The sequence below is a fragment of the Gopherus flavomarginatus genome, chromosome 7 (genome assembly GCF_025201925.1).
Source record: "Gopherus flavomarginatus isolate rGopFla2 chromosome 7, rGopFla2.mat.asm, whole genome shotgun sequence".
Lineage (NCBI taxonomy): Eukaryota > Metazoa > Chordata > Testudines > Testudinidae > Gopherus > Gopherus flavomarginatus.
In genome coordinates, this window is record NC_066623.1 from 14182467 (window position 1) to 14198585 (window position 16119).

The 16119-nt window shown below is 44.1% G+C and overlaps 1 protein-coding gene across 8 annotated transcripts in view; it reads right to left on the reverse strand.

Moving 5' to 3' along the window:
• Positions 1-16119, reverse strand: part of RAPGEF6 (Rap guanine nucleotide exchange factor 6) — a 268596-nt gene that overhangs the window by 59929 nt on the left and 192548 nt on the right. For all 8 annotated transcript variants that reach the window (XM_050962513.1, XM_050962511.1, XM_050962518.1 and 5 more), the window contains 4 exons: positions 14190-14297; positions 13618-13821; positions 6511-6619; positions 4013-4256 (listed from right to left, as the gene is read on the reverse strand). In XM_050962513.1, coding sequence (XP_050818470.1) covers positions 4013-4256; positions 6511-6619; positions 13618-13821; positions 14190-14297 — 665 coding nt within the window. The remainder of the gene's footprint in view (positions 1-4012; positions 4257-6510; positions 6620-13617; positions 13822-14189; positions 14298-16119) is intronic.

The following is a 16119-nucleotide window of genomic DNA, read 5'->3' on the forward strand; positions in this document are numbered from 1 at the left end:
GATTAATTGACGGCCCTAATAAAAAATATGGTTGCCTAACTAAGATTATGCTGTGATCTCCAAAGGACCTCTGCTCTCTCTGCAATATGAAGCAAACAGCCTTTGTCTTCCTCCTATACAGGGGCACTGAGGAACACATCTCTGAATCCAGCAGCTTTTCTAAGGGACCTGGATGCTACTGCTTTCATATTTCCTGTTCTCTGGTTCTTCCCCAGTCAGAAATGCTCCAGAGTTTTACATGATGAAGTATACAAGAGCTGAATGAAGCAGCACCTGAGGTCCAGCAGAGAAACTGCTAGACCTGTTTAATCCTGCAAATTGGGCTCTCAATAAGTAAGTGCAAGATCCACGGGGAACCTGGGGCCTGTTACAGGATCATAAAAAGGGAAAGTTCTCATTTCCAAGATGATCAATTGCTGATACACTCCTACCTCGATATAACACGACCCGATACAACATGAATTTGGATATAATGCGGTAAAGCAGCCCTCCGGGGGGGCGGGGCTGCGCACTCCGGTGGATCAAAGCAAGTTCGCTATAACGCGGTTTCACCTATAATGCAATAAGATTTTTTGGCTCCCGAGGTCAGCATTATATCGAGGTAGCAGTGTATTTGTACCTGGTTTGCACACCCTGCTTCTCTTGATTCAGGTTGCAGCAACTCAAATCAACTGGGGAAGAATGTAAAGGAGAGGCCCAAGCACAAGAAGAACTATAAAGGGTGACTAGCATTAGGCAGAGTGGTGCATCAAGCTAGAAAGAGGTGCAGCCCTAACAAAATTGCAGCCCAAAGCACAAACTGTAAGCATTTGGCCACTCATCAAAGAAAAAAAAATATCTAGTCACCAGGTCATGCTTCTGTATAAGAAGCAAGAACATAATTCACTTGTGGAAGAGAGTTAAAAGAATTTTAAAAGTCTTACCCATTATTAAATGGAATTTTAGCAGCACTTCTCCCAAAACAATCAACTAAGTTGATGGTTTTGTGTATATTTATTTGCAAAATACTTTTTCTTAACTATGATTTCGGGGAAGTCAGGGAGGAGTTCTGCATTAAGATATAGGAAGAAGAAATCCCTTTGGTTTATTTAGCAGAACACGCTTTGGTTACTTTGAAAAATTAAAGTTTCTATCCATACGAAACCAAAACTACCTCATCTCTCATTTTAATGTATCTACTGGAGTCTTTTAATGTAATTATGGTATTTACATACATCTCACCTCTATTTATAGTACTGTATAAAACACTTAACTACAATTTTATGCAGTATTGCTCAAACAAAAGTATCATTAATGACAGCATATATTATTCTAGTCAACTCAAAAGTAAATTAAAGTATGCCAGAGGCAACATCTATAGATGTAATAGGACAGAGGTGAGGAGGGAAAATGGCCAAGTTTCAGGGAGAATGATTGAGCAAAAGAAGAGTGGGATAATATATTATACAAAGAAGGTTAAGAGTTTCAGAACAAGGAAGAAAGATGGATCTTAAGATACGATTTGCATAGAGACAGAGCAAATCAAGTTCTGCTCCAGATGGTGAAGTTACAGTGACTGTTGTGGGGGAAAAAAGGAAGAGGAGAACCAAGGAAGCTTCAAAAACAGGCTAAGGATCAGAAAAAAATGGATTAGGGACTGGGGGAAAGGGTTTGAAAAACTAAGACAAAGAATTTTGTGCTGATTTAGAAATGGAGAAGCCAGTGAAGATTTCTGGGAATGCAAGCAATTGTGCTGTGTTTCTGCTTTTGGGTAAACAGAGTGAAAGAGATGAGTCACTTTTTGGACAAACTGAGGTCTGAAGGGTTGCAACTTTAGGACCCAAGGGAAAAGGAAGCACGAGTTACAACAATTTAGGTGAGAGGAAATGAATATGAGTAAGCTTTTCTGCAGAGAAGTAGTAAGTGTAGCATCTGATGGAAATGTAAATAAATGATAGATTCATGAAATGCAGGTCAAAGTGTGGGGTGAATTAGAGGATGAAGGTAAAGAGGGAGAAACAGATACTATAGTTTGGGAGGTGGTGTTCTTATCTATAACAGTTTTGATTTATTGAGCTGAAAGAATTTATGCCAAGGACTGGAACTGAGAAGGTTAAAGGGAGAAGATCTGAGAAAATAAATGAAACACCAAAGGGAATATCAACTTGGGCATCAGTTTTACAAAGGTAAGTATAAAAACATATCACAAACTGTGAGCATTTTCAAGATACCTAATTTTTTAGTCCAAGTGGAGTACTCAAAATTCTGGTGCCAGTTTTTCTTTACTGTATAGGGCCACAAGCTGAGAGGCATGGTAGACTTGCTTATAATCACATTATTGGATCATCAAAACAGGGTCAATGTAATTGTGCAGTAACCTGACAAAATTCTACAAATTCTTGAAGCATCCCACACGCTGCCTGGGGCAGAAGTGGGGTGATCCAATACTTTTCAGCATATGGTACTATAAATCCCATGAGATGATGAAAACTTAATGGTAAGACTTTTGAGTTTATAGCAGGAAAAAGTACTGGAATTATATATGCTATTCAACAGTACCAAAGAAACTGCACAGAAGTGAAAAAGCATCCATGCTTGTGAGGAAGCTGTATCGGTACACCCCCAACAACATATAATTAGGCAATTTCTTACCAAAACAATCCCCTGAGAAGGTGATGCAGTAACAGAAAGAAGACAATGTTGAAAACACAAGGAAAATACTGTAAACATTTCAACAATTCTATGATTCTACTGAGGAACATAAATAACAAGGTTTATACAGGAGAGAGAGAGAAGTGTAGAGAGAAAACCAGATGACAAAAACAAAGAAAAAAACAAAACAAAATCAAGCAGATGCAAAGACCTATTACAAACAACACATGAAGGTTCCACTTTGACAACTGATGTCTGAATATGAGTTAACACCGGGGAAAAATTAACTATGATAGGGATGTTTCTTAGTCTTTAAAATGGCATCACACTTTGATCTCAGGTTATATTAAAAGATTTCTGCCATTTTTATATATATTCTATGTACTTAAGGACTAAAAGAAGAGCATACTGATTTTTGGGGCTGGAAATGGTCCAACTTGTTTATAATTAGGAGGAATAGGATGAAAATGAGAACTAGAAAACTGTAGCTGACTATCACGACAAGTGTCATAACAATAAGACCTATTAGTCTACTGAAATAGTGTCCCAAGGCAAATTGTTGATGTGCTAGTGGCTCAAGTCAGTAACATAGAACACAAAGCACTAAAGAATAACAACAAAGGTGAAAAAGGAGTAAATGAGTTGACCAATTAGGTCTTTTCCATGTTTATCTTTTTAATGTTGTTCTACTTTTGTTAACATCCAATTGATTAAAATGCAAATCCAAACTCAGTATTTTGTCTTATCCAGAATAATTCTTAGCACTTAAAACAATTAGTCTTTGAACATGTTGTAAATATAATCACAGTATAACAGGGTGTTGGTAGCTGGAAGGCTAGTAGTATGATTTGAGTTGAGATTTCTGAACTGTAAGTCAGAATAAATATTAAAGAAATATTGCACATTCAACTGCAGGTACTGAACCACGTGCATAAGGAAAAAAATTCCTTATGTAAAACACTTTTCCAAATACAGTTACAAAATCCAAATGGGTTGTTATAGACAAAAGCACCTGAACAGGTTTAACATATCCACTCATTTTAAACTGAAAGCTACTTAATTAATGCTTTCCCAGTGCCCAGATTGCACAGGTAGTTCCTCATATTCATACTATAACAATTGGTGCTAAAGGGAATAATGACAATCAGATATTTGAATTACATATTGTGGATAGGCATTCAAAATGATGTAAGAGCAAAGCAGGTTTGAAATTAGGCACATGAAAAAGGCATTTTCAAACCTATTTTGCTAGTCATATTTGCTGCAGTTTTCTTATACCTATGTAAACAATAGTCACATAAAACCTGAACATTCTAAGCCACGTAGAAAACAACGGCTTATTAGACAACAGTTAGACTGCTCTGGTAGAAGAGTAACCTACCTAAATAGTTTGGGAGGCAAGATGCTGAAACGTGTCTTGTCTAAAATTTTCCTGATTCGGTTTCTTCCACCAGATACAGTGTTTGCTTTGATTTTCTTGTTTCCTTTCTCGCATGGAAACATCTGTTCCATATCTCCGGGCATATCTGGGATGGAGTAGCGATTACTTTTCTTTTCTGCAATTTTTGGAATATGGGGGACTCCATTTTTCTCCTGTCCTATCCTGCTAAGCAGCTCTTTAAACACTGTAAAAGAAGATAAACCTATTAGAATTTCTTTTCACCTCCTGGAAAGCTTGTTCTTTTAATCCTTCTTCCCATCCCCACCTACCACCATAAAAGAAATACTGGATAGTATAGTTGTTAACATACACACTGACAATATGGTCAATTTAATATTCCTTTCCTCTTCCCACTGAAATCAAGTGGAGTTTCGCTATTGAATTCAATGGGAGAGAGAGTAAGCCCTAAATGACTAATAGAAAACAGACTGCAAAGATAAAAATACTGCACTGGAGGGAATTTCCAACCAGAAATTAAGAAGTGAAGTAGAAAAAATTTCATCGTTTTCACTTTTCTTACTAATAAACATTACAACATATTTCATAAAACTTTGCTAACATCCACTACAGACAATTAACTAGATAAAAGGGGAAACATTATATTTACATTAATCAATATTTTTGTCTGTATCTGTTAGGTGATGGAATGCAGCTGCTTCCTTAAGAACAACCACAAGACTGATCAACACTTTACCACTTTACTGGCTGACACTTCTTTTACCTTCACTGATATTATCAAATATATTCCACATCCAATATTCTTTTACACTTATCAGATTTAACTGGTCAACTGGTAACAATGATATTTCCAGAAAACACCGTTCCATGGGGGAAAAAGTTATACCTATTTTAGTTGTTTCTGTTATATAACATAAAACCCTGCCCTGCCCAAGCTGTACATGAATTTCTGCCAAGCAGTTTATTTTTTTATATCTTTGAGGTTGCTGACATCAGAGAAATGTAGTGTTTTCAGTTGAACACATATGGCTGTGCTCACTGAAACAGAACTTACAGCTGCACAGTGCTGATTACTCACGTTTTCCACCCAAACCAGGCAGGCAGCCCATACTATGCACAAATACCAAATCAAATTGCATGCTTTTATTACATAGCAAAATTTAGGACTATACACCTTTGTAGAAGAAATTCAGGTGTGAGCGTGGGGATTCATTGATATATTCTCTGATAACTCACTAGCACCATAATAGGCATTTAGCACTCTATTAAAAAATTAGCATAGCAAATAGAGTCTGTGCAAAGGGCTTCAGCTGATGGATTTGTTAAAATACATCAGGCAGCGGACAGAGTAAGCACCTTGAATATCTAGCAACAATAAAAAGGGCTCATAATCCACGCATATACAGTTATATGTACAGCGCTGTAATTCTGAACAGATAATCAGAGAGAGCGAGACCATCCTGAGTCTTTTTTCACTGACTTGGTCGCAGCTATGTTTCATTTTCATATGAATATGTTAACTTTCAGAGGAAGGTTGTACAAGTTGGTGTACTGCTGCATGTCACCTTATATTAGCATACGTTATTTTATGAAAAGGGTTTTTTAAAATTCTTTTTGTCCTCATTTTGTTTGAGGCAATAAGCTATAGTTAAGCTCCTGCCAATTTTTGACCTCTATAGTGATGTAAAGAAAAAAAATTAAAAACAGAAAATCAAGAGTGAACAAAGACAAGTAATTAGAACAAGCAGATGAGACTCAGGAGAGGAAAAGACCATCAGCAACCTCAAATATAATATAAGTCAAAGAAAAGAAATTATGTATGTTTAAGAGGAATCTTGTTCTTACTGTAGTGGTATTTGTGTTGTTGGATGCAGACCATGTAATGCCCTGGATTATGGAAAACTAACAGATATTTTGACTGAGGTTTAAAAAAATTATTTGTTTATAAAATGACAATTTAAAGCTAAAATGGATATTGCACATATACTTTATACATTCTCCATTTTCTCTTTCAGATGTAAAAGATGTTATGGTGCTCACACCCATTATTAAAATATTTTTTAAAAACCCTGATTTTACATCTTTTGCTATTTCTTGTCAAAACAGGCGACAGTGAGGATTTGTGAATATGTGACTTACTGGTTCATAAACTTTGGGTCAGATTATTGGCCCCCTTTCAGCCCCTTTGTGTGAAGGCTCAATAAAGCTGCTTAAATGGTCACATGAGGATTTCCCAGGGAACACAGAGCTGGTTATGCTGCCTCAACCCCGCTCCCCATCCCCATGCAGATTCTGGCGTAGGGGGAGTACCCAGGCGAAAAAAAGACATGGGGACATGGTCTCTGTGCTCTGGTGATCATCAACTCCGAGAACAGCTCCTTGGGGTCACAGGAACTTACTGCGGCCCTGAGGACTTCAGGATAGGGAACTTTGTCTTCTTTCTCACATGTAAGGTATATTGACTATGCAAGTCTACTCACCAAAAATGTTTGTTTTTACAGTAATGGAAAGATGAGTATTGTTCCTCAAGATTTCAACAGCTTTTACAAATGTAATGTTCTCAAAGTTCTGTCCATTTACTTCCATTATCTTTTGGGAGAAAAAGAAAAAAAAAGAATTTTTAGATTAAATGTCACAAAAGGTTTTCCATTCTCTAAATTTATTTTTAATATTATAAAAAAGATACAATAAATGCTTCAGAAGTTACAATATTGCTACATATCAGAGTGGTATTATGAAAACATGCATTACTAAATATCTTAATAAATTAGCTGCTACAATTTAAATACAAGTATGTCCTATAAACATGTCGGACTTTGTTGCACCCAGAGGGGGAACTGAAGTCTTTTAGTGGCCCAGCTGAAGAGCTAGGGCCAGAAAGGCCCAGAGAAGCAGAGTCTCCAGGGAGGGAGCCCTGGTGGATGTGATCCCACACTAGGGCCAGCACAGCTTGAAGAGCAGGAATAATTTGAGGGAACCCAGAAGGGGCTGAGACACAGTTTGGCCAGGGCAATGTGATAAGCCCTCCTGGACTGATTGAAGAGTGAGGCCCATGATAGAGTCGCAGACCGAAGGACCTTACAGAGGGTAATGAAATAGGCCCCCTGTTGGTCTTATATCCTGGAAGGAGCTTGCTTTGCTTTTATCACCCAGACTGTGAGAGACTTGGCCATAGGATTGAGTCAGCAAAGACCCACCACAAACAGAGTGTGTGTGCAGGCACACGCACTTGGCCAGGGGGCACTCGCGAGAGTGAGTGTACCCCATTACAACCCTTTTTAACAGTGTTTCATAAAACGAACCATGATTAGGATATTTTGGTTTTTTTTTTCATATCTATTTTAAAGTAGAAGAGAACTGCAGATGCAAACCGTAAATCCTTAAAATACTACACAGTTTGGTAAACAGTGAGCAAATTAGTAATATTTTAAGTCTTATATTTCAGACAAATGTTATCTGGCATTTACTGTACTTGGTTAAACGAGGAGGGATTTTTATTAAAATTACATCTGAAAAAGACTGTTACTCACCTTTGTAACTGTTGTTCTTCGAGATATGTTGCTCATATCCATTCCAATTAGGTGTGTGCGCGCCGCGTGCACGTCCGTCGGAAGATTTTTACCCTAGCAACACTCAGTGGGTCGGCTGGGCGCCCCCTGGCATGGCGCCGCTATGGCACCGAATATATACCCCTGCCAACCCGTCCGCTCCTCAGTTCCTTCTTGCCGGCTACTCCGACAGTGGGGAAGGAGGGCGGGTTTTGGAATGGATATGAGCAACACATCTCGAAGAACAACAGTTACAAAGGTGAGAAACCGTCTTTTCTTCTTCGAGTGCTTGCTCATATCCATTCCAATTAGGTGAATCCTAAGCCTTACCTAGGCGGTGGGGTCGGAGTGAGATACTGCAGAATGTAGAACCGCTGAGCCGAAGGCTGTGTCCTCTCTGGATTGTTGCACCAGGGCATACTGGGAAGTGAAGGTGTGTACTGAAGACCACGTAGCTGCTCAACATATTTCCTGGATAGGTACTCAAGCTAGGAAGGAGGCCAACCAGGCCTGAGCCCTGGTAGAATGAGCGGTAATATTACCCGGAGACATGAGCTAGATCATAGCAAGTACGGATGCACGCTGTTACCCATGACGAAATTCTCCAAGAAGAGACGGGTAAGCCTTTCATCTGATTTGCCACTGCCACAAAAAGTTGGGGCGTTTTGCGGAAGGGTCTCGTTCGGTCAATGTAGAAGGCGAGCGCCCTATGGACGTCAAGGGAATGCAACTGCTGCTCTCTACGAGATGTATGCGGTTTGAGAAAGAAGACCGGGAGGAATATGTCCTGGTTGAGATGGAAGGCCGAGACTACTTTAGGGAGGAATGCCGGATGTGGATGTAACTGCACCTTGTCTTTGTGCAACACCCTGTAAGGTGGGTCCACCATCAGAGCCTGAAGCTCAGAGACTCTCCTAGCCAATGTGATGGCCACAAGGAAGGCTGTTTTCCATGACAAATATAGGAGCGAACAGGTCGCCAATGGCTCGAATGGAGGAGTTGTAAGTCTCGTCAGCACCAAGTTGAGGTCCCAGGAAGGGGCAGGGTGTCGTACTAGGGGGTATAGATGCTCCAAACCTTTGAGGAACCTCGAGACCATAGGGTGGGAGAAGATGGAATGAGTACCTTCTCCTTGGTGGAAAGTAGAAATAGCTGCCAAGTGCACTCGCAATGATGAGATAGCGAGGCCTTGCTGTTTAAGATACCAGAGATAGTCCAATATAGTAGGAATGGGAACCTCCATGGGTGTTACATTCAGTGTTTGACACCAGCAAGAAAATCGCTTCCACTTGGCCAAGTATGTAGACCGGGTGGAAGGTTTTCTGCTACCCAGGAGTACTTCTTGCACTGGGGCAGAGCAACGTAACTCTGACTGGGTTAACCATGCAGGAGCCATGCTGTGAGATGGAGGGATTGCAGGTCTGGGTGGTGAAGCCTGCCGTGGTCCTGCGTTATAAGATCCTAGTGAGGAGGCAGAGGGATTGGGTTGGCTATCGAGTGGTCCAGCAACGTAGTGCACCAGTGTTGTCGGGGCTATGCAGGGGCGATCAGGATCAGGCAAGCTCTGTCCCTGAGGAGCTTTAAGAGAACCCTGTGCACCAGTGGGAAGTGTGGAAAGGCATACAGCAGCTGGTTCTTCCATGAGATTAGGAAGGCGTCCGATATCGAGCTCGGGGCGAGACCTTGGAAGGAGCAGAACTTCTGGCACTTCCTGTTGTCGTGGGAAGCGAAGAGGTCTATGTGGGGAAAGCCCCACTTCTGGAAGATGGAATGTAGAATGTCCGGGTGAAGCGACCACTCGTGAGACTGAAAAGATCTGCTGAGATGGTCTACCAGAGTGTTCCAGATCCCCGGGAGGAACGATGCTACAAGGTCTATCAAGTGGGCTATGCAAAATTCCCACAATTGGATCGCCTCCTGACAAAGGGGGAGGATAGAGTCCCTCCCTGCTTATTTATGTAATGCATGTCCGTTGTGTTGTCGATAAGCACTGAAACACAACAACCTTGCAGATGTTGTAGGAACGTCTGCCACGCCAGGCGGACTGCTCTCAGCTCCCGGACGTTTATGTGCAACGCTAGCTCTTGAGATGACCAGAGGCCTTGCATGCGACGATGGTCTAGATGAGCCCCTCAGCCGACAGACGACGTGTCCGTCGTTAGGGACACTGAGGGCTGCCTCGGATGGAACAGCAGTCCTGCACAAACCAGGGAGGGTGTTAGCCACCAGCTGAGGGAGTCTAAGATGCTCTGAGGAATGGTGACCACCATGCCTGGACAGTACACTAAGGCGAGCCAGGTTTGAAGGGGATGCATGCGTAGTTTGGCGTGCTTGGTTACAAAAGTACATGCGGCCATGTGACCGAGGAGGCTTAGATACCCACTCTGTCGGAAAGGTTTGGATGCTTTTTATAACTGAGACTAGTGCCTGAAACCGGGGCAGTGGCAGGCAGGCTTTTGCGAGTTTGGAGTCTAGAATTCTATTCTTTCAGTGGGCACTAGAGTAGACTTCTCTAGACTGATCATCAGGCCCAGTCTCTCGAATAGGTCCGTGATGATGGCCATGTGCCTGATGACCTGGGCCTCAGAGGTCCCTCGAATAAGCCAGTCATCTAGGTAAGGTAAAACATGTATTCGCCGATGACGGAGGAAGGCAGCCACTACGGCCATGCACTTTGTAAAGACGCAAGAGGCCGCAGAGAGGCCAAACAGAAGGACTGCAAATTGAAAATGTTGGCGGTGCACCATAAACCGTAGGTACCGTCTGTACGGGGGATAAATAGCAATGTGGAAATATGCGTCCTTCATGTCGAGAGCAGCGTACCAGTCTCCAGGATCCAAGGATGGGATAATGGTCCCCAGGGATACCATGCGGAACTTCAACTTCTTTAAAAACATGTTGAGTCCTCGCAGGTCCAGGATGGGTCGAAGACCTCCCTTTGCTTTGGGGATTAGGAAATATTGGGAGTAAAATCCTCTGCCCCTTAATTCCTCCGGTACCTCCTCTATAGCTCCGATTGAAAGGAGCGCACGAACCTCTTGCCAGAGGAATTGCTCATGGGAGGGGTCCCTGAAGAGGGACGAGGAGGGGGGGTGAGAGGGAGGGGGCGAAATAAATTGGAGGTGGTATCCAAATTCCACCATGCGTAGGACCCAACGATCCAAGGTTAATTGGGACCACGCAGGGAGGAAGGAGGAAAGGCGGTTGGAAAACTGAGAGGGATCCTGGGGAAGGACTGGTGCTCTGCTCTCGGGCGCACCTTCAAAAGTTCGCTTTTGGGCCCGGCGCTGGTTTGGCGGGACTGGTATTGTGGCCGCCTTGGGACCCAGATTGCTGTCTGCGGTTCCCGCGACCGCGCCTTCTGCCAAAGTCTTGTCGCCGTCTGGGCGGGGGGTAAGGGCGCTGAGGCTGGCTACGGAAAAAGACCTTCGTTGGGTTTGTGGGGTGTGCATCCCAAGGGAACACATGATCACTCGACTGTCCTTAAGACTCTGTAGCCTAAGGTCCGTTTTCTGGGAGAAAAGGCCCTGACCTTCAAACAGCAGATCCTGGATGGTGTGTTGCAGTTCAGGAGGTAGACCTGACACTTGCAGCCACGAGATCCCCCTCATCATGATTCCCGAGGCCACGGTTCTGGCCGCCGAACTGGCAGTGTCGAGAAAGGCCTGCAGGGAAGTCCGTGCCACTTTCTTTCCTTCCTCCAGAAGGGCTTGGAATTCCTGGCGGGAGTCTTGTGGGACCAGTTCAGTGAACTTACCCACCGACTGCCAGGTGTTATAATTATATCTACTGAGCAGGGCCTGTTGGTTCGCCACCCTAAGTTGGAGGCCCCCCGCAGAGTAGACTCTATGTCCCAACAGGTCCATCCATCTAGCCTCTCTCGATTTTGGGGCGGGGGCTTGCTGGCCATGGCGCTCTCGCTCATTGACGGATTGAACCACCAGGGAACAAGGAGGAGGGTGGGTATATAGGTATTCGTACCCTTTCCACGCTTCTGGCTATAGGAGGGATAGACACCGGAGATTGCCAGATTGTGTCCGCTTTGGCTTGGGATGGAGCGGATAAATAGCAAAGCTATACGGGTTGGGGCATCCGCCGACAGTATGTCTATTACCGAGTCTTCAACCTCCGGGACCTCCTCCACCTGGAGACTGATATTTACGGCGACTCGCCTCAGAAGATCCTGGTGAGCTCGGAGGTTGATAGGGGATGGGCCCGATGAGGATGTACTCGTCGAGTGAAGAGGAGGACGACAGATCCGGTACGAGTGGTTCCTGTAGGGACTCTTGGTCAGGAGGTACGTCAGGGTCCGGGAGGACCTGAGGGTCTGGTGCCTGAGGAGATTGATCTGTATCCACTGGAGGGGGACGGCTAACAGTGGCCTCCGGTGCGCGATGTTCCGATGGGGCGGAACGTGATGGTACCGTGGATTCGCCTTGGGCCTGGTGATATGCCCAAGGCATCCAAAAGGACCACTGATGAGGACCTTGGTCTGGACCTTGAGCCTCATGGAGAACACGGCTGTGTGGCTCTGAATTGGCATAGGCGGCACTATCAGCGTGTGATGACTCAGACGCGTGCCGCAATGGCCATGGCGGGGCGGAGACTGTTTGAGGATGAGCCCTGTCTTGAGGGTACCGTATTTCGTGCCACACCGGAGAGCGGTACCGGGATCTGTACCGGTACTGAGAGTGTGATTGGGACCTGCGACCGGCGCGGTGCCGGGAGGTCGACTGGGATCTTGGCGCCCTAGGATGAGAGCGGCTGCGGTGCGAACGGTGCCGGGAGCTGGACCAGTGCCTGGAGTATCTGTCCGGTGAGTGGGATCTTGATTGGTGCTGCGAGTACAACCGGTACTGAGGAGGAGATCAGTACTGGGACTGCGAGTGGCACCTGGATCTGGAGCGGTGACGAGATCGAGAACGTTGGCGAGACCTGGATCTTGAGTGCTGTCTGCCTGTGGTGCCGATGGAAGGTGGTCTTACCATGGCAGGCTTGCCTATTGATTGAATAACCCGCACCGGCGGTGCCGGGGGTTGAAGCAGGGCGGGCTCCATTAACGCAATCAGTTCCCTTGCTGTAGCAAATGTCTCTGGCGTAGTGGGAACAATAAGCTCTACCGAGGCATGTGCCGGGGAGCTGTCATGCACCGGACTTGACGGCTATTGCACGACCAGAATCAACGATGCGGAGATTGTCGGTGCCGCGGCAGTTACTCGTGCCAGGCGGCTCAACTTAGATTGCTGCTCAGACTGCGGTGCAGATAGTGGGGCCGCAGGAGCTTTGAGCTTTTTGGCATGCTGGGAGAGGGAGAGGTCTCGGGCCGGTGACGGCTGGTGCCGAGATGTTTTCGCGGTGCCGGCGCTCTCCGGTGCCGATGAGGCACTTCTCCCCAGTGCGGACTGTCCGGCAGCCGGTGCCAAAGGTGAAGGAGTGAGGGCTGCCTCCATTAGGAGCTGCTTAAGGCGAAAGTCCTGCTCCTTTTTCGTCCGCGGCCTGAACGATTTGCAGATCCGGCACTTGTCTGCAAGGTGGGATTCCCCAAGCACTTGAGGCAGGAGTTATGAGGGTCTCCCGTGGGCATCGGCCGGCGGCAGGCCGAGCACAGTTTGAAACCCAGTGAGCCAGGCATGGGCCTGGCCACCGGGTGAGGGAAAGGGCTAATCCCCGACCCTCTGAACTATATACTCTAATTACATTTATGAAAATCTATTAACTAGAACTATAGAGAATAAACTATATACACAATAAGTATTAGAATGAGTGAAAAGCTAGGGAGGTGGAGATCAGCTAAGCTGCGCTCCACTGTTCCAACGACCGACATGGGCGGTAAGAAGGAACTGAGGAGCGGACGGGCCGGCAGGGGTATATATTCGGTGCCATAGTGGCGCCACGCCAGGGGGCGCCCAGCCGACCCACCGAGTGTTGCTAGGGTAAAAATCTTCCGACGGACGTGCATGTGGCGCGCACACATCTAATTGGAATGGATGTGAGCAAGCACTCAAAGAAGAACATGAATAATTTTATGCACTTTCTTACCTGATCACCACGCTTAAGTCCAGCTTCTGCTGCTTTGCTGCCTGTTTCTACTGTCTCTACAAAAATGCCAAAACCCTTGTCACTTCCTCCAACTAGACAGAAAAAGAGTGGCGAGTCTCTGGAAGGTTTCTGCAGAGTAATTTGCCTCCACTTTGCTTTGGCGGCACAGGCAATATTCAACAACCTGAGGTGACCCTTCATTTTCTGTAAATCAGAAGACACACACAAAGGAATGCAATGTTTCTTCATCTCAAATTGGAAGAACAACTGAAAAGAACAGTGCCACAGAAAAAAGAATCAACGAACTTAAGGATCCAATTCTTACTAAAACAACAAACAAATCCTGTTCTTTCATGAAATACCATCAAGGGATAGAAATAAGTAGTTTATACCATTTTACTGTTTGATTCTGTACAACCATATGTACAATTTAGACCAAATAGGACTGTGTTAAAAGCTGAATATAGATGGTCGTCTTCTAGCCCAAGGACTTTTAAAAAGATTCTTAAATCACAGATGATAAAAAAAACCACCTCACTGGAAAGCATGACACTGATAGTTTTTAGTCCTACCGTATCTTCCAAGTTTTTTTCAAATTCTTCCAGAAATCGTGTCATAGCGGGATCTCCTTCAAAATCATTAAAATGATTGTTCACCCACAATAAGACCACTCTGGTGACCTTCAGAAACAAGATAAACATGAGGGTATTTTTAGATGGGTTGGTTCTGGAGTTAATAGTAAGGAAAAAGAGAGGATGTACAATGTAAACATATTTGTTTATGTGGATTTAATCTGATTGCCATTCTCTTCTACACTGAAGTTACACAGGTTTTTCATAGAAGTAAACCAAAAGCAGAGGTCACTTTTACTGCTTTTAAACCATCTGAGTCATTTTCCTTCACCGCACAATTAAACTAATCAGAGAAGGAAAAATCAAATTGGATCTAAGGAGCTGGACTACTATCTACAGTCACACAAAGTACTTTTAGTTTTGCTTAATTCAAAAACTTTGCACTTTTCAAATTGCCATTGTGAATGGTCAATTCTTTAAGCATAATTTCTAGAAAATGTATAGTAATGATAAAACATTACATCCTGAGAACCTTTATCTCCATTTTTTGACAATGCAGTTGACTGTGCTACAGAATTACTATATAACTCTCTTAGTCAGCCTGTCAATTACTCAATCTCTATTAAACAAAAGTGCTCAACAATTTCAGCAGTTTCTTTCGTCTAAAAATAAATTACTTCCTATTTTACTTGCTGAGACAGTTTTTTTTCTTTGCAAGCCCACAAAAAAGTTGTTGTATGCAAAAGTGCTTTTAATTTTATGTTGGCAAAAATGTTATTCAACCCAGGCCCTCCGCCCAAGTCATTTTTAGTATCTACCTCTATATACTCAGCCCATTTTGAAGTTACTCTTTTCATTATGCACAGAAAAGACAAATCTTGAAAGTGCTTGACATGTGTATGACAAACCCAAGGCACAATCCAGATTAATGAGTAGCTGTGTCACCCCTGCCTTCTAGCCTGGGGTGTCCTTTACAATGCTTTGCTGCTGTAGCTTCCAGTCTGGATTGCTCACAAACAGCCTCTGGCATAGAAGTCACTTCCAGTTATGTCTGTGTGTATAATGCAGCCAGCACCTATGCTCTTACTAGCTTGAATTATACTGCAGGGTGACCCCAACACACTCCCAGAGTCCCAGATTTTTCTCCTGAATCATAGAATCATAGACTATTAGGGTTGGAAGGGACCTCAGGAGGTCATCTAGTCCAACCCCCTGCTCCAAGCAGGACCAATCCCCAGATTTTTACCCCCGTTCCCTTAATGGCCCCCTCAGGGATTGAACTCACAACCCTGGGTTTAGTAGGCAAATGCTCAAACCCCTGAGCTATCCCTCCCCCCAAATATATGGAGATGTACCTCTCTCATAGAGCTGGAAGGGAAGGTCATTGAGTCCAGCTCCTTGCCTTCACTAGCAGGACTAAGTATTGGTTTTGCTCTAGATCTCTAAGTAGCCCCTCAAGGATTGAACTCACAACCCTGGGTTTAGCAGGCCAATGCTCAAACCCCTGAGCTATCCCTCCCCTGAAATGTTTGCCCTGTACTGCCCAGCTCTCTCCTGGACAATACAAGTTTATATAGGTCTGTTATTTCATCAATGGGGATATTATGCACATATTTTATCATCCCAAATGGAGTTTCCCAAACACTTAAACACACTGGATTAAACAAAACAATAAAACAAGTTTATTCACTACAAAAAGATAGATTTTAAATGAATACAAGTAACAAGGTATAAGAGTCAGAAATGGTTACAAGAAAAATAAAGAATAAACGCAACTAATGCTTATCTTACCAAACTATGTTAAATTGAAAGCAAAGTTCTTCTCAATACCTGCACTCAACAGTCTTAGTGGCCAAACTTCTTAGGCCAGGACCAGGGGCGGCTCTAGGTATTTTGCCACCCCAAGCACGGCAGGCAGGCTGCCTTCGGC